The sequence below is a fragment of the Platichthys flesus genome, chromosome 3 (assembly GCF_949316205.1).
Source record: "Platichthys flesus chromosome 3, fPlaFle2.1, whole genome shotgun sequence".
In the NCBI taxonomy this organism is placed as follows: Eukaryota; Metazoa; Chordata; class Actinopteri; order Pleuronectiformes; family Pleuronectidae; genus Platichthys; species Platichthys flesus.
This window is the reverse complement of record NC_084947.1, coordinates 26,352,751-26,378,805: the sequence shown is the minus strand read 5'-3', so window position 1 is coordinate 26,378,805 and position 26,055 is coordinate 26,352,751. Positions and strand designations below refer to the sequence as shown.

At 43.5% G+C, this 26,055-nt stretch overlaps 1 protein-coding gene and 1 long non-coding RNA gene across 2 annotated transcripts; both read right to left on the bottom strand.

Moving 5' to 3' along the window:
* Positions 1–10,901: 10,901 nt before the first annotated feature.
* On the bottom strand, positions 10,902–14,383 carry LOC133934239 (putative sodium-coupled neutral amino acid transporter 11). The gene is made up of 11 exons (XM_062381157.1): positions 14,312–14,383; positions 14,096–14,216; positions 13,359–13,433; positions 13,125–13,259; positions 12,914–12,979; positions 12,649–12,755; positions 12,485–12,567; positions 12,259–12,329; positions 11,510–11,713; positions 11,347–11,468; positions 10,902–11,012 (listed from the first exon to the last, which is right to left on the bottom strand). Exons 1-11 carry the CDS (start codon positions 14,321–14,323, stop codon positions 10,902–10,904), a joined length of 1,107 nt encoding a protein of 368 aa, XP_062237141.1. The 5' UTR covers positions 14,324–14,383.
* Positions 14,384–15,804: 1,421 nt separating this feature from the next.
* LOC133934382 (uncharacterized) lies at positions 15,805–16,962 on the bottom strand. Its single transcript, XR_009912570.1, has 3 exons — positions 16,784–16,962; positions 16,241–16,316; positions 15,805–15,926 (listed from the first exon to the last, which is right to left on the bottom strand). It is a non-coding gene; the product is annotated as an uncharacterized LOC133934382 (long non-coding RNA).
* Positions 16,963–26,055: the final 9,093 nt, after the last annotated feature.

The window sequence follows — 26,055 nt, the reverse complement described above, 5'->3', positions numbered from 1 at the left end:
TGATGCAACCTTTTGAAACTATCCATCAGACCATGATTTGTCATATTCCTTTTGATACATCCGTTGTTTCTTCACAATTTGAGCCCTCATGAATAAACCAAGTGACTATTTTCTGCTCTCAGGCAAAGAGGTTAATTTAAGCTCCAGGCACCTAATAAACAATTGTTTAAACTGTGCACGCAATCAACTTTACAAAATAAAAATGGCTCATTCAACACATATTTAACAACACTTTTCCCCCCCCCATCATTTTGTTATATCGTGAATATAAGCAAAAAGAAATGAGAAGTGAGATATGTGAGGATTAGAAGGAAAGGGATCCCTCACCTGATCACAGCTTTACTGTAGCAGAGCTCATTGACCAGGAGGAACAACATGGATGCCTTCTGAGACAGAGTGTGGGCCTGAAAAGCTTTAGTCCTGAGACTGAGGACCACAGCAGCTGACTCTGTCTGATCACAGTGAGCCTCCATGTAGATCTGCAGGATCTCAGACACATTGTCTCTGTTGATTTCCACACCAGTCAAGTTTTCCCCTAGACAGGTTTTGCTCTAAAAGAAAAAATATTGATAAGTTCAGTCAGTGTGTTTAATAAATGTTTCTTCACCTACTTAGCGTGAAGAGTAAGTAGTTTTGTATACTACAATGTCAAACAGAACAGGAACAGAACCCTAAAGTGTGTTCTGACTAGAAGAGGCAGTCTGCTACTAAAAAACAATGTCAGCTCAGCTGTTATGCTGTTGCTAACATGTACTTATACAGAATGTATTAAACTAGACTAGTCCCTGCTGTCAGGTCTTCCTTAAATATATTGAATAAAAATACAACTCTACTTTTGAACTACTGCAGTGGTTCTGCATCAGTTACAGAAATGGTGAAAGTCAATGTCTGAAGCAATTAAATGTGAAACCTGTAAAAAGTTACGTCTGATCAGTATGAATGTGTGTGTGCATAATACATGATTAACAAATCCTTTACAATTCAACAAATGTATAAATACTACACTTACAATGACAGACTCACCCTGTGACCTGCAGGTATACCAGGATCCTGTACGGCTGAAGAAACCATGCAAACCAGCAGGTCTTGCACTTTCTCCATACTGCCCCCAGAGTTAAAGGGGACATATTATGAAAATTCCACATTTGTAGTGCTTCTACACATTATTTTGGGTATCTGGCATGTCTACCGTCCCAAAAACTCTGGAAAAAAACAACTCCTGCGATTTGTTGTGGTTCCTCTATTTCAGAAACTGTGTGCTAGAGTGCGTCCAATGGAATTACGACCGAAATAGACGTCATAGTCGCAACATGCCCATTAAGTACATTCCCCCATAGCTCTATGCACTCCCCCACTACCACTCGACCCACCCCTAGATGGACCCTCCCACTTTATAGACCGTCGGTCCATCGTTGTCCAGCCGCCATTTCATTCTTGCAAGCCTTGGAAACACTTGGATTAGCTAACTAGCAGCATGAATCGGCGGTCGGCTGCAAACATGTCTTCATGTGACTGCAGCTTCAGAAGACACAAGATTGAGATGGATTGAGTTCAAATATGATGGCAATGTTCCTGCCACCACTTTGAATCGGACTGTTTCATCAACCTGGGCCAATATAACAACGGATTCTCTAAAAAGGTTGTTATTGAAAGAGGGGTCGTTTCCATTTTTCCATCGCAATACTGAAGACGAGGGAAATGTAAGTTTTTTTTTTTTTTAATAATTCTGGTATTTGCTTCTTTTAGACATTTTGTGTTGAGGCTAGTGCCGTTAGCATATTGTGCCGTATGTGTGAGGGGGTGCGGGACTAGTATGTAGTGGTAGGGGATAGGGAGAGACTTTACAGGAGTTTTCATATTCGACTATTAATAACGTTATTGAACAATTAATCGAGGACGGCTGGCGAGTCTTAGCGAGAAGACAGCGTAGGAGTCCACGGTGAACGGTGTTCGCACGGCAGGTTAGTGAGTGTTGTGCTCTCCACGCGCTTTCCCCCCCTCCGGTCGCGTGTGCCTAGTAGCTGCTATAGCTGGAAATTAGCTACGGGCGCCGGCCGTCAGTAGCTGCTACGGGGCGCAGGCCGGCAGTAGCTGCTAAAGGCGCCGGCCGTAAGTAGCTGCTACGGTGCGCCGGCCGGCAGTAGCTGCTAAGGGCGCCAGCCGTAAGTAGCTGCTACGGGGTGCAGGCCGGCAGTAGCTGCTAAGGGAGCCGGCCGTAAGTAGCTGCTACGGGGCACCGGCCGGCAGTAGCTGCTAAGGGCGCCTGCCGTCAGTAGTTGCTACGGGGCGAGGCCGGCAGTAGCTGCTAAGGGCGCCGGCTGTAAGTAGGAGGGATTTTTTTCCCACCAATCAGGTGGGAAAAAACACGCGGGGGGGGGGGGGGGAGATCTCAAAACCTGAGGATCTCTCTGCCAAGTATGGCCTCAACACCAGCTAACAAAGCTTCTGTACGCCAAATACCCGTAACGGCTGAGCAAATTTTACATTGTATTTAGAGAATAAAAGGTGACACACGAATATAAAGTGTTCCTTTGTTTGCAGTATGGCTACTGATGGTACAAAGTATATTTTTCTAATCAATGTTTTTATTATACTTGGTATTTTTTGTATTTATTACCTCTGTCCCAGCCAGTACATTTAATAACTATTTTTAAAAAGCTCTGGCAATCTTTCTGACAATAAAAGTTTATAGGAGCTGTTGTGTGCTTTTAATGTTTGATATGTAACATGTAAACAATTGACACGTGTAAGATGAGCAGTAAGCAAAGTAATACACAGGGAAGAGTTATTTATGTATTTTATTCCTCAGTCATAATTTTATTGCAGAAATTACTGATATCTCATGCATAAAAAAAACAAAACTTACTGCTCTATTCCTCTTGGACATTAAGGCCTATAATCTGCTCTATAGATGTTGAATGCATTCTGTAGTGAGAACACATTCAAACACATGTCCTACACTTCCATGAGAGGGGGGAGGGGTGAGAAGGGGGAGGGATGAGAGGGGTGAAAGGGGCGGGGGTAAGATGGGGGCGGGTTGAGAGGGGGGCGGGGCCCTCAAAACAGGTCGATCTGAGGAGGTCTGTTTTAGACAGAGTAAAAAGGTGCTGTTTTAAATGATCCTTGTGGTATTTTTACCAAAATTTTTTACAGACATTTCATTAAGACCCCAAGGAACCATATCAACTGTGGTGAAATGGGCATAATATGTCCCCTTTAATTTTGAAAATAAAAGTTTCAGAAATCAAATCTCTCTCTCTCTCTCTCTGCATGCTGGGAGTTTGGTGCGTGAGCGAGTGGCGGAGCGAGTGCGATTTTCGGTCTTATTTTCTCTTTGTTTGTTTGTTAATGTTATATTTTTTCATTCACATATCACATTAGATTCACAGCAGTTTATTTTCTGGCTGGTGGCGTGGTGGCCACCATGGCCAGTGGGAATTTTAAATCACTTACACGCAAACACTGTGTTAAAATATGTGTGAGTTTCCCCTGCAGTGTGGAGGAGAAGGTCGGTCACAGCAGTGTGGTGTCAGCGGCCCGGATGAACAGCGCCGTGGTTGTGTTTTTGGACCGCGTGGAGAAGGTGAACTCCGTGGTCGAGACAGGGATCACCGTGAACGGTTGTTTTGTACAGGTACTGCCTTTGTCCCAACCCGCTACCAAGGTGGTCCTGTCCAATGTCCCTCCGTTCATCACCGATGAGTTTCTCAGTAGAGTAGCCCAGGCACGGGAAGGTAGCGTCCCCCATAAGGAAGTTGTTGTCTGGATCTAAAGCCTGAAACATGCTTCTGCGACTGCGTCTGCGTCTTTTCACGCCACTGTGGCGCAAGACTCGTTTTCATTCATGCTTCCCCAACCATTGCGCGTCTTACAAAGCAATTACGCGCCAGAACACTAGGCGGAGTAATGCTTTTTGTCGAAGACGACCTTAGAGACGCCTTATTTCTTCTTCGTCTATTGTTTATTTACATAGCCACTGCGGCTCCTCGTAGCCTTTTTCTGGCGGACAAATCCGCCAGTCAGTGACAGGTTATACAAGTGATCATCCTATCGGATATCTTCTGCCAAGTGCTCTTCTATTTGGTCCATATTCGTTCTTCTAAATCTTCCGTGATTTCTGCCGGTATTATGGGGCATGAAACCGGAAATGCAGCTCCAGAAGGGCTGTAGAGCAGACCAATCACAGCCTTGCGGGCTGAGTGAGCTTGCGGAGCTTTGCCGTAAATTTTAGAAAAGGGGGTCGACACCCGTCAGCACGTAAGGAGGCATACATAAGCACGTAAGGGACCCGGAAGGGCTCTTGCGCTTACGGGCCCGTGAAAACGCAGAAGCATGTTTCAGGCTTAAGTCTCCGTTACTGAAGCACGTAGTGTCCCACCGCAGACAGCTGTATATGATACTGAACAACCGGAACGAGGAGCTCAACCTCTGCTTCCATGTTAAAGTAAATGATTACGACTATGTGATTTTCGCCACTTCATCGGTGATGAAGTGTTTCGGGTGCGGGGAGGAGGGACACACGGCGAGAGCCTGTCCGAAGCGGAGCGACCCGGCTCCGCCCGGTCCTGATGCGGCTACGAGCGCTGGGACGGGGGCCCCCGCTGCTCCTCCGGTACCGGCGGGCAGTGCCCGCCGTACCGGCCGATCCCCCCGGGGAACCGGTGTTCCAGTTTGACTGGCGGGCATGGCTTCTGGCGACATTCCAGATGTTGAGGCTGTTTTTCAGAGCCGGTGGCAGATTCGTCATTTTCACAAAGCGCCTGTGTGTGAAGTGCGGTGATCTACTGACGTTCTTGCTGAAATAAAGATCGTACAAAAACCCTTCACGAGTTCATGTGTCCGTGTCAGCATCACGTTGAGACCGCAATATACATTTAAATGGTAAAAAAAAAAAAAATAGTACCAAAACCTTGAACGGGATTCGAAATAACAAGCTGAAGCATTATAAGCTTCTAGCCTGATGACGATCTCACTACGCCACCGAGTCGCTGATATTTGCATCGCGCTTTAGATAAATGTCTCGTTCTTTGCTTTGTCAGCTGTATATCACCAGATGTGCTTTAAGGTAACGCCCATGTCATCTGGTGATAGTCCGAACACAGAATAAACGCTTTAAACGTAATACCAGGCTTTACAAATCTGACGCTCCTCTTCATAGGAGACACAGGGAGCATTGAAGAACACACACGCGTCACCAGCTCCACTCGAAGTGCTTTTGTTTGTCGCTGGTGATCATTACAACGCGCACACACCAAACAACAGGTCCATGTAAACATCCCTCACGTCAACAAGGCGGAAGCTCGAGCGGTGTTTTCATGACTTAAGTTGGTGAACGTGCTTCTAATGGACGTGTGGAGCTTCACGTGTCCTCCTGTCGCTGCTGGTTAAAGTCAGCGGACAGGATTTTAAAAGATGTTCTCGTTGTTGTCGATGATAAGGTTCTGTCATCGGAGAATGAAAACGACCCAACCGCTCATCACAGAACGGGTGTGTTGGTTTTTCGTAGTTTCTGTAATGCAAGTGTTGTTTATCTGTGTGAAATCAACAGATGATCTGTCCGAAGTGTGTCGAGTGTGTTGTCAACATGACACATGTGTGACGAGGCAATTATGGAAAAATAAATGTGAAAAAATCCCACCACGGGAATCGATCTGCTGTGGTCCACATAAAAATTAACGTTGGGACAACGGCACTCAGCACTGCACCACTGATCAGAGTTGTAAACAGGGTCACCTCTATGTTGACTTGACTGTGAAGCCTTTGCACATCTTAACATGGGTTATTGTTTCAGGGAACACGCCCAGGTTAACTTGTGACAGTCAAAATGTAACCGTAAACTCAGAGTTATCGGTCACACGTCACACATTTGGACACCGCTGCGCCCGTGTGCTTACCACATGCATCATCTGTTGATTTCACACAGATAAACAACACTTCCATTACAGAAACTACGAAAAACCATCACACCCGTTCTGTGATGAGCGGTTGGGTTGTTTTCATTCTCCGATGACAGAACCTTATCATCGACAACAACGAGAACATCTTTTAAAATCCCGTCCGCTGACTTTAACCAGCAGCGACAGGAAGACGCGTGAAGCTCCACACGTCCATTAGAAGCACGTTCACCAACTTAACTCATGAATCCCGTTCAAGGTTTTGGTACTATTTTTTTTTTTTTTACCATTTAAATGTATATTGCGGTCTCAACGTGATGCTGACACGGACACCCGAACTCGTGAAGGGTTTTTGTAGGATTTTTATTTCAGCAAGACCTTCAGTAGATCCCCGCACTTCACACACAGGCGCTTTGTGAAAATGACGAATCTGCCACCGGCTCTGAAAAACAGCCTCAACATCTGGAATGTCGCCAGAAGCCATGCCCGCCAGTTAAACTGGAACACTGGCCGCCGCGGGGCTGGCCGGTCTCCCAGAGGAGCCGGTAGCCGGGGGGCTGGCTGTCACATCAAAGCAGCCCACGGCAGCCCCACGCGCTTCTCCACCAACATCTCCGCGGAGAAGCGAGGCTGTGACCGAGCCAAACTTGAGGAGCACTTCCCAGATCTCAGTCTTTTTATTTCCTCAGCCAGATTCCACATGAGCCAGAGGGAGGAGTCTGGCCTCACAGACCAGGAAGTTTTTAGACTAAAAAAACTGGTGCTCAGAGCAAAGAAACTACTGAGCAGTGATGGAAAGGACAGCAATGGTTGTTTTAATTAATTTATTGTTTTCTGTTTTTGTTTCTAACATTTTAAACAACATGGATGTTTTTAAAGTTGGGGTTTTAAACGTGAACGGTGCAAGAGATCAAATGAAAAGAACCTGTATTTATGAAACCATGAAAGTAAAAAAAATTGATGTCATGTTTTTACAAGAAACGCACAGTGATTTTAATAATGAGTCTGACTGGAGGAGGGAGTGGGGAGGGGAGGCCATTTTAAGTCACAACACTTCCCTGAGCGCAGGAGTGGGCTTCCTCTTCTCCACGGCTTTTAAACCAAACTCGCTGGAGGTCAAACATGTGATCCAGGTGAGGCTTCTTTTAGCCAAAGCTCAGTTTGACCATTTTACTGCTGTTTTTATTAACATTTATGCTCCAGCAACCGGTGCAGAGAGGAAGCCGTTTTTACTGAAAATAAGTGAAGTTCTTAATGATTGTGCCATGGAGGATTTTTTATTCTTGGGTGGGGATTTTAACTGCACTGAAGATGCGATTTTAGACCGCAACCACGCAGAGCCTCATCCAGCCTCTCAGCACGCCTTAAAGCAGCTGGTCCGCTCTCATGGCATGGTGGACGTGTGGAGGAGGATGCACCCAGACTGCAGACAGTACACCTGGTCCCACATCAGAGAGAGTAGGATCTCCTCAGCCAGGTTAGACAGGATTTATTGTTTTAAACATCATTTTAACATTTTTAAAAGCTGCGCCATCATGCCGGCTGGTTTTAGTGATCATTCCCTGCTTTTATGTCATGTGTTTATCAGGAATGTTTTACCCAAGAGCGCCTATTGGCATTTTAATTCTGTTTTAACATTCGATAAGAGTTTTACAGATGTTCTTACGTATTTCTGAGGTGTTTTTAGACAGAGGAAGGGCGATTTTAGTAATCTTAGGCAGTGGTGGGACCACGGTAAGACACAAATTCGCTTATTGTGTCAACAACACACCCTCAATGTCACAAGAGACGCCACCCGATCTATGAAAGATCTAGAGGCCGACATAGTGGAACTAGAACATTTAAGTGAGTCCACCGGAAATCAAGGTTATATTGAAAGCCTCAAAGAAAAAAAAATGGCTTTAGCCGACCTGCTAGAACGTAAAGTACAGGGCGCGTTAGTCAGGTCTCGGTTCCTGAACATTGCTGAAATGGATGCTCCAACTAGCTACTTCTTCAGTCTGGAGAAAAAGAACGGGCAGAGGAGAGTAATCCACACCCTGCTCTCAGACACAGGGGAAGAGCTGATGGAGCCACGCCAGATAAGAGAGCGGGCTGTGAGTTTTTATGAAGCGCTGTACTCTTCTGAGGAAAAAAACACAGGAAGGGAGGAGTTCTGTACAGAACTACCTCAGATCTCGGAAGAGTGCAACTCACAGCTCGCTGCCCCCCTCCGGATGCAGGAGCTGCTGACCACCCTGCAGGGCATGCAGGGACGGCGGGCTCCTGGCATTGACGGACTGACCCCGGAGTTTTATAAAGCTTACTGGGGCATTTTATCGCACAATCTTTTACAGGTTCTTAATGAGTGTCTGGCGTCTGGCTCCATGCCAGCGTCCTGCAGGAGGGCGGTCCTCACACTGCTCCCGAAGAAGGGCAACCTGCAGGACATCAAGAACTGGCACCCTGTGTCATTGCTCTGTGTGGATTATAAACTTCTGTCCAAAACACTGGCTTCCAGGCTGGGGAAGGCTATGGAGCAGGTCATTCACAGGGACCAGACCTACTGCGTGCCCGGCAGGTCCATGGTGGACAATGTCCACCTCATTCGAGACCTTTTGGATGTCTCCAGTTCATTCGATGTAGATATTGATTTTTCTAGACCAAGAAAAAGCTTTTGACCGCGTCGAACACAGCTTCCTGTGGCAAGTAATGGGGAAGTTTGGTTTCAGCGCTGGATTCATAGCTAAGATCAAGGTGCTGTACAGTGACGTTGAGAGCGTGGTAAAGATCAACGGCAGTCTGAGTGCTCCTTTCAGGGTAGGTAGAGGGGTCAGGCAGGGCTGTGCTCTGTCGGGGATGCTCTACGCATTCTCCTTGGAACCTCTCCTCCGCAGAATACGTTCTAGCATTCAAGGTGTGTTTTTATTCTGGTTTTAGTGGCAACATGATTTTATCAGCTTACGCCGACGATCTTATTGTTTTTATTAAAGACCAGACGGATGTAGATGTTTTAGCCAAAATCTTAAATGATTTTAGCGTGGCATCGGCCGCGAGGGTCAATTGGAAAAAAAAGCGAAGCCCTCGCGGTCGGGGAGTGGCCTGGTTCTCCCCGAAAACCTGAAATGGAAGAGGAAGGGCAAAAAGTACCTCGGGGTGTTTTTAGGAAATGACGATATACGTAAGAAGAACTGGGAGAACGTCACATAAAAAATAGAAAACAAACTGTTAAAATGGAAATGGCTGCTCCCAAAAATGTCTCTTAAAGGGAGGGTACTGGTTTTAAATAATCTTGTGGCATCCCAACTGTGGCACCACCTAATGTGTGTGGAACCCCCCCTGGCTTGCTTTCCAATGTACAAAAGAAAATGTTGGATTTTTTCTGGGGGGGTCTACACTGGGTGCCACAGGGGTTGCTGTTTTTAGCCAGGGAGGAGGGGGGACAAGGCCTCGTCCACCTGGCCAGCCGGACTGCAACTTTTAGACTTCAATTCATTAAAAAATACCTCACAGGTCCAGCAGATCTGGTGTGGAGAGATGTGGCCAGCAGCATCCTTAGGCGTGCCAATAACCTGGGGTTGGATGTTGCTCTGTTTTTAACAGATTCTAAAATATTAAAACTAAGTGGGTTGCCTCCTTTTTATCAAGGTGTTTTTAAATCATGGGCCATTTTTAACAAAAAAAGGTGCCTAAAAGCAGACTCTCTGTACTGGTTGTTGAGAGAACCACTCGTGAATGGAGCCAGACTGGACGTCAGCGGCACAACAACACCCGGCCTTATGGCGGCGCTGACCCGGTCTGGAACAGTGACCCTACAGCAGCTGGTGGATGCAGTGGGGCCGGCACTCAACAACACCCAGGCCCTGGGCTCCCTGCTGGGGCTGCAGTCTTCCCGGATGGCCCAGAGAATCCTGGAGCTCTGGACCCAGAGGCTCTCCATCCAGGAAAAGGACCTCCTGAGGGCCTACCAGAGGGGGGAAACCACACCAGAGGCTGCAGACCCCTACCCCGAAATTATCCTGAGCCCAGGCCTGGGAGAAAAGACCGGCCCCCTACTAACTGAAATATACACACACAAACTAACAATTCACAGAGCGGACAAAGAGACGCTGTACAGAAACTGTGTGAAAAGCATCCACCAGACCGGACTGAGCAACAGACCCCCCACTGTGTGGTCACGGAGGTGGGGGGACCCAGCCCGCAGTGGAGGATTTTATACAAACCTCCCCTTAAGAAAAGAACAGGCGACCTCCAGTGGAGAATTTTACACGGCGCCGTCGCTTCCAACGCTTTTATTTCTATTCTTAATCCCACCGTTCTTAACAAGTGTCCATTCTGCGACCTGCGTGAGACTATTTATCACGTTTTTACTGAGTGCAAGAGACTAACAAGTTTCTTCGCTCTTTTAACTGCGGTTATTAGTGATTTTAACATCACTTTTACTGAGAATGTTTTTTTCATGGGAGCTGCCTACAACAAAGCAAATAAAGATAAATGGCAGCACCTGAACCACCTCTCAGGTGAGGCCAAGATGGCCATTTATATTAGTAGGAAGAACAGGGTAGAGAACAGGAACGGGCAGGAAGCGGGGGCGGTGTGGGTGGTAAACCTCCGGGCCAGACTCCGACTCGAGTTCAGTTTTTACACAATGGTATCTGATCTCGAGTCTTTTAAAAGAATTTGGTGTTTTAATGACATCCTCTGCACCATCACCAACAATGAGCTGTCCTTTCCACACTTTTTAACAGACTGAGTTTTTTTTAACAGCAGCACTTTTTCTATTTATTGAATAATGCTGTAACCAAGTGGTTTGTAAAATTAAGAATATGTAAATAAAGTGTTTGTGAAAAATAAAAAAAAATGAGAGGGAGCCTGTGACCCAAAGATTACATTGCCAGTGATGCTGAATGTTATTCAAGAGCTTGATTGGTGACTAAAGGTCATCGAGCTTTTGCAATACAGGCCCCAAAACTCTGGAATGACTTACAAGCTGAGATCAGACATGCTACATCAAATAACATTTTATTATTATAAGATGGTGGCGATCAAGTTTTCACCCTGGTACCAGCGGCCAGGGGAGAGTTTGAGGATGCACGCTGACGGGATGATGAAGATCAGGGGTATGGTGCTCAGAGCACCCTGTGTTAGATACAAATACACACACATTGGACAACACCTGAGAGGATACACAATAGTATGGAAATGAATTAGACCAAGACTGTGTGTGTATATAAATGTATAATGCATTTTCTGCAACTCTAGAACAGCTACTCTAATTAGCATTGTGTTGGAGAGGACCTAGTTACTCGCCTCAAGCTGACACTGCTGTGCTGTTGCCTACTGAGCAGCTGTGCAACACTTTCTTCTTGTTCATTTTGTCGACAAAGCCATCTTCAAGGGTCAAGAACTCAAAATACCAATTTCCATTTCACATGTTAACGTCTAAGCAGTAACAAGTATTAGAATCACTTACCTCTCGCGTCACAAAACACTCCAGTGGAAAAGTGGTTATTATACTGAAGCCAAAGCAGAAGCGACCAAATGTCGCCAGGTTGTCATCTCTGCCGTTGTTCTCAAATATGTCTCCTGAAAAGTGACAAACATGATATCGAACAAATTTGTGATATTCAAAAAAATGTAATAACTAGTCTCACTTGCATAAGGAATTCTACACGTTGTGTTGATACCTTGTGTGAAGCCGGTGAAGGTGGTGTAGCCAGCGACAGCACTGATTACCAGCGCAGAACGGACTGAGACGTGGGTGACTTGAGACCAGTTAGCCAGAGTGGGCTGATCCAGGGAGCCATAGATGAGGAAGCTGTTGTGGTGGCATATGAAGGCTGAGGAGACACACAGGACCAGATCATCAGAGCTTTATTAAAAACCTTCAAACACCTCTAAAAACCTTCAAAATGTGTATGTTTTCCTACTTAGATAAGAGCAACCAAGTTTGAAGCAGTTCACAACTTCACAATTTAAATTGTAACTCTTCCAAACCCCTTGGGAATGAAATACTGCCGACGGCCTCTGTCTTTCTTCAGGTAAAACAGCAGTGTATTTTCCTGATAGCGTGCAACAACCATTGGGTTGTGTGAGGGTTAGGTTAAGTGTGAGAGTCCTATGTGAGATTTTAATTCAATATTTTTACCTTTATGTTTGACATAGTGACTTATTATGTAATTGTTTGCTATGGACAACTGGATTCAAAAAGCGTCTGCCTCAATTCAAAGCTTCATAGATTCATTTTTTGGCCACTTGGGGGCACACAAACCCCAAAAGATTCATATTTTCTCTCATATCTTATACTGTTGTTCTGTCTTGTTTTGTTCTGTTGTTTTGGTCCCATGTATTTTGCATAATCAATAATCAGAACGCACAGACTCACCAAAAGACATAACACCAATTTCCTGAATTGCGTTCCGCTCGGCAAATGCCCATGCGTTCTCTGTAGGGAGGCTGGTGAAAGAACGAAAACAGAGAAAACTAAGATTATGTTTCTATAAAAGCATTTTAATGGATATTTATTAAGGACAATTCAATGGTTCACACATAGGGACATTCAAATAAAAATCAGTGTCGGTTAACAAATTCAGATTCAGCAGATTTCCTACATCTGTGGTCCCAAGGTGGCTGCTCGGATGATGATGACGACGATGAGGATGGTCAGTGTCAGCACCATTGACAGGAAGGACACCTGGCAACACACACGAAACGTTTGACATGCAGTTTTTGAAATCACCAAATGACATCATGGACCTTTTATCAACAGTCTTGCGTTCCCCAGTTTCTCTATGTTTCGATAAAGTGAGAGAGGCAGCGTGAAAGCCAGCGTTGACAGCAAGATCACAAAGTGACGCTCGGCGAGTATGTGACCTAGACCAACTGCAAGCACAACACGTCCCGACATACATTAGAAACTAAACACAGGAAGCATTCAGATCTGCACTGCATGTTTGGTTTGAATTACTTTGTTTATGGCACACATGGTCTCATCTTGCTTTATCTATGTGCTGGAATAAACTTTACACAGCGTGGCCTACCTCCTGGTATTCTCTGAAATACTTTGGTCATTGTGTCACCAGTTGTGATGTTGTAACTCACCATAGCTGCAGGAAAACAGAGGGGAAGTATTGTTCTGTTATTCAAGCATTGAATTAAGAAAGTAAAGCCAACAACCTTTCAGGCCACAAGGACATAACATGGCGCAAATATAACACTACAAATTATTCAAACTTGCTATAAACAACTTACCGATGAAAGGATAAAGGAACTGCAGCGCAGATACAATCAGAAACCCTGGGAAACCGAATGTGCTCTGCACCAGTGACTGATAACTGTTTTTCCCCGACAGGTTCCCTCCTCTGATCAACAAGACGATTGAATAATCTGTGATGAAATTACCAACATGATCTTATTGATTTTTTCTTGACCTGGGAAAATTCATATATCTCATGATTCTGATTTAACCACCTTCAAAGAACTCACCTATGATCAATGCAACGATGATCAGCAGCAGGACGCCCAAGGGGAGCCCTTCCTGGTTCAGTGCATACGGTAAACCTGGTTTTAAGAAAGGTAAATAAAGCATATATGCTGCAGCTGAGGAATGAAGAGGCTCAAACCAAAGATGTAACTAAAAAAGCAACATTTTCACAGGAGAAAGCGGATAAATCATTCACACAAACAAACACATGAAAAACACACATTTGGTGTTTGCAGTTAAATTCCATGACATTTCCTGCATGTGATCCTCTGGCTGTGGGAAATAGAAGTAGAGAACATGATATTATCTCAACAGTGAACAGTCACATTCCCAACCATCCAATGAATGCCTCCCTTCCCATGGCTGCCAGTTCAATTTAGGACTGATTTTTAACTTTTTTAAGTTCAGTACAGTCTGGCCCCCAGTTATATTTGTCTTTATGGTCCAATTCATAATCTAAGATCGTCAAACAAACACATATTTCCCATGTTTATTATCATTCATATATTTTGACATTTTGTGTAACAAAACTCAGTTTTTATCACAAGTTGTTTGTCTGTTATTATAAAAGATCACTAAGGAAGTCTCACATTGCATTACTAGTGCAGTAAGCCAGGCACCAGTGTGTCCCAGTGCTGCAGGGGAAAGGTCGAGGCATATTTCTGAGGTTGAAAGAGTTAAAGGGGAGAATTGGGGGCAACAGGCGCGAGTCATATGATAAAGAGGCTTTGATATTTACCTATGATTCCTGATCCGATTATGGAATTGATGAAATTGAAGGTTGCAGAAGTCGTTGACCTTCTTGCTCCTGATGCATATTTTTGTGGATGAATTAACATGGTCCCTTCTTCATGTGGCAGCTGGGAATAAAAGTCAATAATGAAGAGCTGTGACAAAGAAAAAGAGATGGTCACTGTTATTTAAAAATCCTACACGAGGAGCATCACTGTCTTACCTGCTGAGCCATCCTGAGCACCTGAGGGTCGCTGGTTTGATTCTTCTGCGGTCTCCTCTTCTCATATGTCCTCTGTGTGACTGGGACAAAACAAAGAAGAAAGAAATAAAGTCTGTTCGTTTCACAACACAGAAACCGTGGGAAACTCAGCAGCGCCCCCAGCTGGTGAAACTCCACGACCCTGTAACGTCAGGGGGGAATTGTACAAGTACAATTAAAGTTATTGAAGGATTTATTAAAGGATTATTCTATAAAGCTGTTAAAAAATAAAAAGACCTTCTGTGCAGGCACACAAACGATAAAAGAATAAGGAAGGAGCTGCACATATTATGTAAAAAACAAGTTTCTCAAAATGAGAAATGCTGTTTGCCTTCAAAAATGAAACGCTTGAATCAAATGATTGCAAATGGATATTTTAATATTGTATATATTTGTCAATACATAGCCGAAAATATAAGGAAACTAGAGATCAACATCAGATATCATATCAAATATCATTATTTATTTTTTCCATTAATGATTGAATGTATGAAGTTGTCCTTGTGTCCAGATGCAGCAGCTGTGTAGTATTGTGTCTGCTGGTGTGAGTAGAAAGTCTCTCTCACTTTCCCACACTCAGGGTTTGAATGATGTGGTCAGTGAACGACAAAAGCACTTTGAAAGCAGCTTTTGTGACAGAACTTGGGCGTGTGCTGCGATGGAGACACTGACCTGAAGTCAGCCCACTGACCATCTGGAGGGAAACAACCTCATTGGATCCCTCTGCGCTCTGATGGTTTTTAAATGTAAACTAAAATTATCAAGAGCTACTGGGCAACTATTTCATCTGTAAAGTGAATATTTCAGGGTTTTGGGTCTAATCTTCAGTTCTGGAAAATACCTTTCAAACAGTTATATACAGTCATATTTAACAGTGCAAGATTATAGCTTGGAGATAACCTAAATAATTGCCAATAAATGTAATCATCAGTCAATCAATAGGTCTCGGGTATCCATGTTCACAATGGGTGTGTTTTGGGCGATCTGGTGGTGATGTAATCAGATAATGCCGGACAACACTCAACCATGTCATACCGTCATAAACACACAATCTAGATACACACATGCAAAAGATGGTACAAATAAGAAATGTATGATGCGACAAGCTTTCGAGACACTTTCAACAGCACGGTGCTGTTTGATTGTTAGGTTTTCGACGACTAAACAGACCAAACGAGTGGAACCTGTGTCGTTGATCATGAGGTTACGGCAGCTTATCGCTCAGCTGCTCGCCCTGCTCTGATCACAGAGCAGGTCTTCTGATGATGCTAAGGCAACTTCCAACACAACACAACTGTCTCAGTTCATCACACACAGACACACACATACACACTGAGTCGTATCCCCTCTAAGCACCAAACTGTGGAAAAAACTAATCATGAGAACGAGCATTTTTAAATACCTTTTATTGCAAAAGAAAAGTAACTTGACATTTAAAAATAAATGTTATCTATGTCTAATCTAATATGCAGTGCGGAGACGATGTCCTGGTTGTGCAGACAGTCTGGTGAACGGGTTACAAAGGAGGCGCAGAGCTCAGCGGCTTCCTGCGCGTCCTGCGCTTTCTTCCGGTATGCTACGACAGGTGGGGGACGAATAAACAAAGAGTCAGGAAGGAGGCCAGTGGAAATGAGAAACTCTGAATATCAAGCTTGTCAACCAATTTGGAACCTACTACAAATTATTATCACTGACCTAAACAGAAGCAAACAAAATCCTAATAACAAAACTGATTTCTGTTTAAGTCAATGGATACTAGTTAACAAGAGTTATAAATATCCTGCTAGCAGGAGAGATAAATATCAGCATCACAGAGACACACTCCTCTTGCTTCAGAGAAACCTAACACCAACAGGATCCTTCAAATCAGATAGCGTTGTCATTTCATACCTTCCCAGAGGTTTCATGGCGTCTGGGCACTGTTGAGGAGTGTTGGGGGGTTGAGGTGAGGGGCTGGACTGAAGCGCTGAGAAGCGGTTGAGGCCCGCAGAGATGAAACGTTAAAAGAGAGATTAAGTGAAAAATAACGATTGTGGGTGATCAGAGTCAAGGTCCAGTCATTAAGAGGAAGATGCTTCACCTGACTCCGTATACAGGATATGCTGTATGTTACTGTTTTATATCAGGGTTTCATCAAGTTAAATTTAAAACCTTTTTAAGAACATAATGAAGGAAATTCTCGTAAAATGTAATAGATATGAAAGACTATCAGACTCCCAGATTTCTAGCAGGCTTAATATCTTAGATGAATCAGTGACAACTACAGCTATAAAGAGCGGAACAGTCGAAACATTGTGAAGTGCGTGACACCCTTCCATCGTTAAGTGTTGGAGTATGAACTCCAAACAGTTACAAGACTCCTGATCAGCAGGTCATATAGTGTGAACTGCACAGTGATCCGACAGCTTTGAAAGTCATGTGGTGTGACCTCACCTGACTCACTGGCCCTGGCTCCTCCACCGCTGCCCTTCATCATTGCGACTTGAGCCCAGGAGACCTGCTGGATCGTCTTGTCCATTTGAGGCTGCACTTTTTTCAGCTCCTCCTTGTCTTTAATCTTTGGCTCTTTGTGGTAAAAGGGTTTCTGACCCTGCTCGGGTCCTCTGGACACCCAGTTGTTCTGAAAAAAAAAAATGTACAGAACCACATAATAACTCCTTAACAACAGCAGTGTAGATATTCATTGAACAGTATGTGACCAGAATATATAGTATCATGTTCCTGGTCATCAGACAGATATGGTGAAATAAATCTCTGTGGTAAAATCCATCTTTCTTTGAAGAATTTGAATGTTGGACTCTTTACAATTGTACAAATGAAAGAAAAATCGCGAAGACCCACTCACCAATCTCAGGTCTATTATATCCTGTAACATGACCCGAATCCAAGTCGCTGTCTTCCCCTCTCTGACGATTTTTTTAATCTGCCTGAAATGCTGATCTATCCAAGGCTGGTGAGACAGAGAGGGAGAGAGATGGTTAATTTGAGACATGAAGTTCATGTTCAGCATGTCTCCATTCAATCTACCAGACAGCAGGCTGCAGATATTATTATTCTACAGAGTTGACCAATTGTCCAGTTTATCACTTGGAACAGTCCTGACCGCCTGACATGAACTTTTCTCTTTTATGTCTTGGAATCTGTGTCCATGTAAATCAGAATCAGCACTTAAATCACTTATTTGACACGTGCAGAAGAATACATCTTGTTCGGATGAAAGCAGAGACATGAACTGATCTTCGGCTGCACTCATCCCTGCAAACAATGCATTTTCTCTTAATATTTAGTTTTGGAAATGGAAACCAGCCGCATATTATCCTGTAGATTATATTCGAAGCTTTCAATCTGTAACCCTTCAGATCTTTTTTAAGACCATAATAAAATAAATTAAAAATTTATGCCAAATGTACTACTACCAGCTCACCTTGGTCTTGTCTGAGTCAAAGCCCTTGCCAATAGTGGTGAGCAGGCTACACAGACACTCCAAAGACTCTTTGTCGTAGTTCGTCAGCAGCCTGGCCACGCAGTCATGCATGACGGGCGCCCGTAGCATCTTGAGCTTGAAGAGTTTGCCTATGAGCTTGACGTTGCCGTTGGAACGCCACCGGATAATGTCCTTCGCCTTCTGCAGCTCTAGCAGAAGTCGGTGACGATCCGTCTAATGAGACCAAGAAAACAAACTTCTTGAACAGAGTTGAAACAGAAACTAAAAGAGGTTTCGGTAAAGATCCGGCGTCACACTTACCCTTGCAGCCAAGTCCAGCTTCTTCTGCTTCGCCCTAATTACCACATCATCCTTCCTCTCTCTCAAACTCCTTCTTACAACGGCTTAGCAGCAGCTTGATAAAGCTCACTGTCTCGTTTGGTTGGTCAGCGATGGGCACTTTGAGCTGCACATGAACAGTAAGTGGAATGATTTCAGTTGAGAACATAAGCAATACAAAAAATTAAGTAATGAACTAACCCTGAAGAAACAGGAGTTTTCTGCGGGTTTAACATTTGTTTTTATATAGCAACAAATTAAAATGTTTGTATCTGGATTGTTTGGATTTTAATGACTAATATATATTTAAGGTTATGTTACCAAATGATGGCAGAAAGAAAATGTAATGGTTTCTCTAGAACTCTTGTTTATAGAGTCTATAATTAATGATGTACACGTTTAATAAATTGGGTTTTAAAGGATATTCATGACTCATTTTCAAACTCCTTAATAAATAGTGTGTGTGTCTTCTAGTGTAGACTCTAGAGGCATCAAAACAATGAAACCTCATCATCACACTGTACTGAATTGTGTTGCTTTTCACAGCATTATTCTGCATCAAGGCAGAGCTGAATATGAACCAATTGATCCATTTGCTGCATAAACATTTAACAAGTGGTTGACTGCGTATTGAGACACTGTGTGCACACCCTTCCAGTAGATGGTTAAAAGATCAGTTAATTCCTCCATTGTTTTTTTGCATCTGATGAATGCGGCAGTTTACGAAAAAGCTATATTTATGTACTTCTCCGAATCCAATTCAAACAATTACGTTACAAACACAAGACTCTCTCGGTCCAAAGACGAGACACTTCTCTGCTCAACTAGGCGAACTGCTTACCGTGGCGAGGCGGCAGCAAATCTCCCCGTAGGGCAACAATAAGCTGGACTCGTTGATGGCTTTCTCGAACACCATGTCCACGACTCCGTTGAGCCGCTCCTCCGTGTCGATGTTCGAGACCATCACCTGCTGTATCAGCTGGTTGAAATTCTGAGGCGTCAGCCTGTACAGGATACTGCGGATGTTCTTGAACAGGTCCTGAAGGGAATAGGTCATATCAGGTACTTAAACTCTGAGGTCATCAAGCACAAAGACCAATCTCTCGCTCCACATGAAAAACTATTCCTGTTGTAAAGCTACTAGTAATACGGAAATTAAATACTCACAATGATTTTCCTATATTTACAGATTTAAACAACATTATTACTGGAATTTCCAATACTTTTAAAATCTTTCATCACGTAGACTAACATAAATTATCAGAAAAGTCTGTATATGTAATTTCTATGTATGCCCACTGCTTTATGGATTACAGTTTCTGTATATTTGGTCGTACCTTTGTTCCCTGTGAAATTGGTTGCGCTGGGAGGCTTTCCCTCTTTATGTCCGGTTTCCGGGCATTCTCTGATGTCTTCAGCTTATGATCTTGTTGTACAGACTGTGTCACGATGATCTTACTAGTTGGTGGTTGCCGCGCCCCAGGTTTTACAAGCTTTACACAGGAGGAAAGGAAAGTATACGATTTTCAATTCCAGTGTTTAAGTTTTTGTGAGTTTCATAAGTAAGGCAACATAAATATAATTTAGGTTAGCCTCTCTTATCTAAGAAACTTGTTTACCAATATCTGTATAAATATCATAAAATATCATCTGTTTCTGATTATACAGCAGAATCTTAACAAGTCCTGACGCTGCTTTAGGTTCCAGCTTTAATTCTAATGAACGTTTCAAATCTCTCAGATCAAACTATCTTTAATCAAAATTTCAGCCCAAGTAATTTAAATGTTTGAAGTCTGTAGCCAATTCTCCAGATTTTACCCGGCTGTCACGTCTGACAACGATATAAGTTTTCATGGAACACGACCAGTTACTACATGGTCATTTTTTTGTCATTGTTTTTGTGATTCCAATGTAGAAATATGAGCAAATCACCTATGAGGGACAGAAAGTAAATAGCAGCTTCACGTCTCCTGTATGCAGTGCATTTGTACAATCCTCACAGTAGAAGGTTAGAAAAAGGTAGAATGGGAAGATCTGTGTCAAAGCCTCGGACAGCTCGACTCACCTTGGAGACCTTTGAGATATTCTTTGGGTCGTTGGTCCTTCTTTTGTTCCTACTAGGAACAGTGGTCCAGGGCTCCTCGTTCTGTACGTGCTGATATCCCTGCTCAGTTGGATCTGTGGAGACACACCCACACAAAAAACAAACAAACAGGGAAATACAGGTTTAAGATTAGTTCACAGGAAATACAGTGCAGTCAAACGGCTGTGAAAGTGGCAGACATTTCTGACTATATCTGTGCCATGCTGTGTTACAAGATGAAATATTATAGCTCAGCTAGCAGATGGGAGGGAGTGAGGGGGCTTCCTGGCTGTTGTTGTGCACAAAAGCATCTCTGCAGGTTATAGGGACAGGAAGTCTACAGACTGGCTTCCTGAGTCACTATAGCTGTGTCGATGTGATTCTAAGCCTTAAAGAGGATTTAGACTGCAGGCCTGACCTGGCTGTCTCTCGGTGTCCATAGCGAGCCCGTGCTCCTGCACTTTTCGCGGCTCCTCCTGCTCATCGATCTTTGCCTCCTTGTGGTCCGTGGTTTTCGGACCTTGCTCGGGTCCTGTGGACACCCACTTGTGCTGAAGAAAAAAAAAATTTCAGAACCACAATGACTTCAAACCTGAATCAAACGGTTTCTATACTGTTAAACAGATTTCTTTGCTCTTTACCTTTGACAGATCAGAGAATTTATGCATGTGTGGGTTATAATAACACAGTGCTTTTGTTATTTTGGCATAAACAGAGGACTCACCAATCTCAGGTCTGTAAGATCCTGCAACATCAATTGTATCCGAGATGACATCTTCCCCTCTTTGACGATTTCGTCAATCCGTTTAAAATACTGATCCATACGAGGCTGGTGAGACACAGAGGGAGAGAGATGGTTAAAGGAACTTTTGACTGATGAGTTGTCTGTTTTGGGAGAGATATGACATTTTGCAGGTGTGCTATGGAGATTTGCAGAACCATCTATGTTATTTTGGCAAATGTATTTAAAGCTTTGAGAATGTCCTGCTTTTTCTGAGAGATGAGCCACAGCAATCGAGAAGGAAATTTTCATTTTGGGGGCACTGACTATTTATATGAGAAAATGATTTGGTTTTGAAACTTGAGTTAACTGTTTTGGGTGAGATATGACCTTTTGAAGGTGATCTATGTATTTGTGCTGAACCATATGCGCTATTTTGCCAATTGCACTTAGAACTCTGAGAATGTCATTTCTGTTTCGTGAAATGAGCCAAAGCAATGGAGAAAAACTTTAAAGAGCCTGAATTAATATTCAAAGTGATAATCTCCCACAGAGCAGTTGATAACAGTCCACATCAAGTCTCTCCACTTCTCTATGTGAAAACTTAATGTTATAATGGATAATAATAATAAATACACCTGTGTATCGATTTTTGTGAAGATCGGTCAATGTGAACAAATTTCGGGGTCTCGGGGTTCACCACTTTCTGCAAATTTTGGTAAGAATTTGAGCAGGTTAAAGCCCTAAAAAAGCCAGTTGACTTGCCTGAATAATAATCCTATCAATTTCAATAGGGCCTCAACCTGTCAGTGCTCGGGCTCTAATAAGTTACACGAACACACCACAATAAAAGTAAAAGTATTGAAGTGAATTGTCAATTTCTTGAAAAAACTATTTATGTTTTTTTTTTGTCGTGTGGGAGATATAAACTTTACTCAAACTCCCTATAGCTATAAGTTTACTATAAAGTTTTTGTATATTATGTGATGAAAATACATTTTAGGCGATAACGTCTATTCATTAAATTGTCATTGATTAAAATAATAGAAATAATGATATTTATTATTATAATAAGGGCCCGAGCACAGACAGACAGTGAAGCCCTATTGAAATTGTAAGGATTATTATTAGGGCCCGAGCACCTCCGGTGGGAGGCCCTATTGAAATTGACAGGATTATTATTATTTCTATTATTAGGGCCCGAGCACCTCCGGTGGGAGGCCCTATTGAAATTGAAAGAATTATTATTAGGGCCCGAGCACCTCCGGTGGGAGGCCCTATTGAAATTGAATGGATTATTATTAGGGCCCGAGCACCTCTGGTGAGAATCCCTATTGAAATTGAAAGGATTATTCTGAGAATTTTTAAACATGCTCAAAAAGTTGTAAAAGTTTGCAGTAAATTAGAAAGTGGTGTAAATTTACATATTCTGGAGTATTTGGAAATGGACATGGCAAAATGGCTCACAAAGCGGTTTTCTATTATCTATCATATCACTGTGTGTGGAATTGGCAAATTGGCGCCCCCTGCAACTGCAGCGCCCCTTCTTGATGCTGTGTGAGAAAGGGGAAGGGGAGGTGGCGCTGGGGACATTTCACCTCTGGGACTCCCGAATGGAACGGACAAGGGGGGGGGATCAATTGTATAGAGCAGTGATTATCAAAGTGTGTGGCGCGCCCAATGGTTTTTAATTATAAAAAATATAGTTTGTTGCATTAATTAAATTATAGAACGAAAATAAAAAATACTGTTGACATTTAACTGCTATTTTTACCTATTACAAAAAAGGAAAACATCAAACTCGCCACATATCAAGCATATAGGTAAACCTGCATCGGTGGCAGTGAAAGCAAATTAATCTGTCCACGCAGAATGAAACTCTCTATTTACCTCCCAGACTTTTCTTTTGGGGGATTTGTCCCAGGTTAGTTTACCGATGCCGGGGTTCCGGGCCCCGGCTCTGCGCACAGCCCAATTTCTACTATAAATGATCAATGCAAAGTAAGTCATGAATATAAAATTATGAAACTGATCTATGGGTTTCCACCAAGCTCTGCGTTCAGGCTCTGCGCACATGCTCTGGCCCCGAACCCCGGCATCGGTAAACTAACCTGGGACAAATCCCGCCAAACGGAGCGTCCAGGCTCCGTTTTGCGCCCAGGGGCGGCACCTTCTCATGTCATGTGGGGGGCGGCACGAGCACTTAAAACAAATATTTTAATAAGTAATCTGGCCCACGAAGTGGTTTTCTATTATTTATCATATCACTGTATGTGGAATTGACAAATTGGCGCCCCCTGCAACTGCAGCTGTTGTATAGCACACTCTATACCGATACAGCTTAAGTAGAGATAAGACATGAGACCGTGATGGAAAATACGTGCATACTTTACTTTGAGTTTCACAGGACACAAAATAACCAGCATGCAATGCAGGTAAACAGAGGGGCATTACGGATGCCCCGAGGGAACAAACTTAACTGAATATCAATACACAACATTCCTCCCCCTTTACTTTTAATTTCCCATAAGTAAAAGTAATATTCACTGTATTGATTATTCTTTTATAACAGTCTTAAACCTTAAAGAAACTTTCCTTTTAATATAACAGTCCCTTTTACTTTAACAGTGTTACAAAATAACAAATTAATATAATAACATTTCCTGAACTGGGGAAAGAGGGTAGACTGCCTCATTTCCCAGACTTAACCCTGGGGTGTATTCTGCCCCACTGTTGGAGGTTAGTCTCTAGACTACATATTCAATCTGTCAGGGGGTCGTCGTTCTCTTGTGGGGTAATGACGACGTAAGGGTAAGTCTACAGTCCCACTGTCTCTTAGTCTGAGTGGTGATGGTGTATGCCCAGACTGGGGTGCATCAGTTCCCTGAGTAGGCACACCCACTGGTTCAGGTGAGTAGGGAACACTTTCCCTGTTTTCAGGTGGCTGCAGCAGATGTTCAGATGATGGCTCAAAACCATGGAATGGCTCCAGTAGTTGTTCTGGGTTTGCCATTTGACCTGAGTCATCCCTGAGGTTGGTTCCTGGCAACAGTTGATCCACGTGTCTCCTCCAGATGATGTTATCTGGTGTTAAAACTGTGTAGGACACAGGGCCTGTTTGTGCGACAACTGTTGCTTGTATCCACTTTGGACCTTTGCAGTAGTTCCGAGCAAGAACTCTCTCACCAGCTCTGAAGCTTCTGTCTTTCGCTTTGCTCCGTCTCTCCACCTGTGCTCTCTGTTGTGTCTGTACGACCTGCTTAGTCTTCAGTGGTCTCAGAAGGTCAAGTCATGTGCAAAGCTGTCTTTTCATCATGGGCTGACGCGGGGGCCACTTTGGTTGTAGCATGGGGGGTGTTTCTGTAGGTCAACAGGAAGGTGCTTAGGTGCTTGTTGAGCGTTCCGTTTCCTTGAGATGATTTTAGAGCTTGCTTCATCGTCTGCACAAATCTTTCCGCTAGGCCATTTGTGGCGGGATGATAGGGAGCTGACTTGATGTGCTGAATTCCGTTTGCTTCCATGAATGACTGGAACTCTTCAGATACCAGTTGGGGGCCGTTATCGCTAACGAGTTGCATAGGTAATCCAAAGCGACTGAAGATGGACCGTAGCTCTTCGATGGTTTTCCCTTATGAAGTGCTCTTCATTATGGCGACCTCTGGCCATTTGCTGTGTGCGTCAACTACGACTAAGAACATACGATCCTCCAGTGGACCTGCAAAATCTATGTGAATTCTCTGCCAAGGCTCCTCTGGGAAGTCCCATGGGTGTAGTGGCGCTACCTGAGGCATGTTTCTCATCTTTTGACATGCAGAACATGACCTGACCCTGTCTTCGATAGCTGCGTCTAAGCCTGGCCACCAAAAGTAGCTGTGCGCCATCTCCTTCATTCACACAATGCCACAGTGCCCTGAATGGAGTTCCTCAAGCACCTGCTTTCTCAGTGGCGGCGGAATGATGACTCGAAAACCCCATAACAAGCATCCAGCTTGCACTGTGAGCTCGTTCCTCCTCACCAGGTAAGGCTTTAGGCTGTCTGACAGTGCAAGTGCAGGAAGGTATTACTAAGGAAGGAGTGAGTCTTTGCTCTCTGCAACTCGCGTTCAAATGATAACACTCCTGGAACGAAACAGTATTTGATTTGCTTGTGTCAGTCCAGTCCCTTGTATCTCGCCACTGAGGGAGCTTTCATTAACCAGTGACAGGTGGTCTGTCTTTTAAAAGACAGCCTTTTTTTTTTTTTTTTTTTTTTTTTTTTTGTGTGTGACATTGCGCCCCCCCTGGACAGTGTCCGCGCCCCCCACTTTGAGAACTACTGTGATAGATAATAGAAAACCGCTTCGCGGGCCAGATTACTTTTATAATTGTAAGTGCTCGTGCTACCCCCCATGTGACATGAGAATCGGCTGCCCGGTTTGCCCATGCCCAAAACCGCCAATGATTGCATGTGTCCCGTCATGATAAATCAGTCTCTTGTGCCGCCCTCTCTGCATTTTGCGCCCAAAATATTCCCAAATCACTATTTCTAAATATCATAATGTTAGTATAACACCCATATCAAGTCATTGTTCAACACCATTACTGAGGAACATATATGGAGATTCTGAGCATATGTCCTGTAACTTGTAATTCCCCTTGAGGGTTTAAAGTTCTTAACTCTATAATTCTACAGTGACAGCTGGTTGAAACATGATAACACGTTTTTTATATAAAAAAGAGGATTTCAGGGAAACAAAACCACATATTTACAACAGGTTTGGTTTTGAGTGGAGTACATATGTAAATGAAAATTGGATTGTATTTATTTTATTTTGCCATCCACCGATTCACAGAAATCTATACAGTGCATATGTGCAGCACTGATGGCACAGTTGCTTGGGGCAATTTGGAGTCCAGCATAGGGTCAAAGTTCCCCCTGAGTCACTACTACCCCCTGAGCCACCACCACTACCAAGTCTGGGCTGTTCAGAAAAAAAACAATTTCTGTGTATACCACATTTTGTCTATTTGAGGAAAGCTGTAACTTCTTTAGTCATTCTGTGATGACTGATTAATAATTATTCTTAATTATTCAATATTTCTTACTTTTATTTGTAAATTTACTCATGTTTTGAAGCAGTAGACCATGTTTAAGCCAA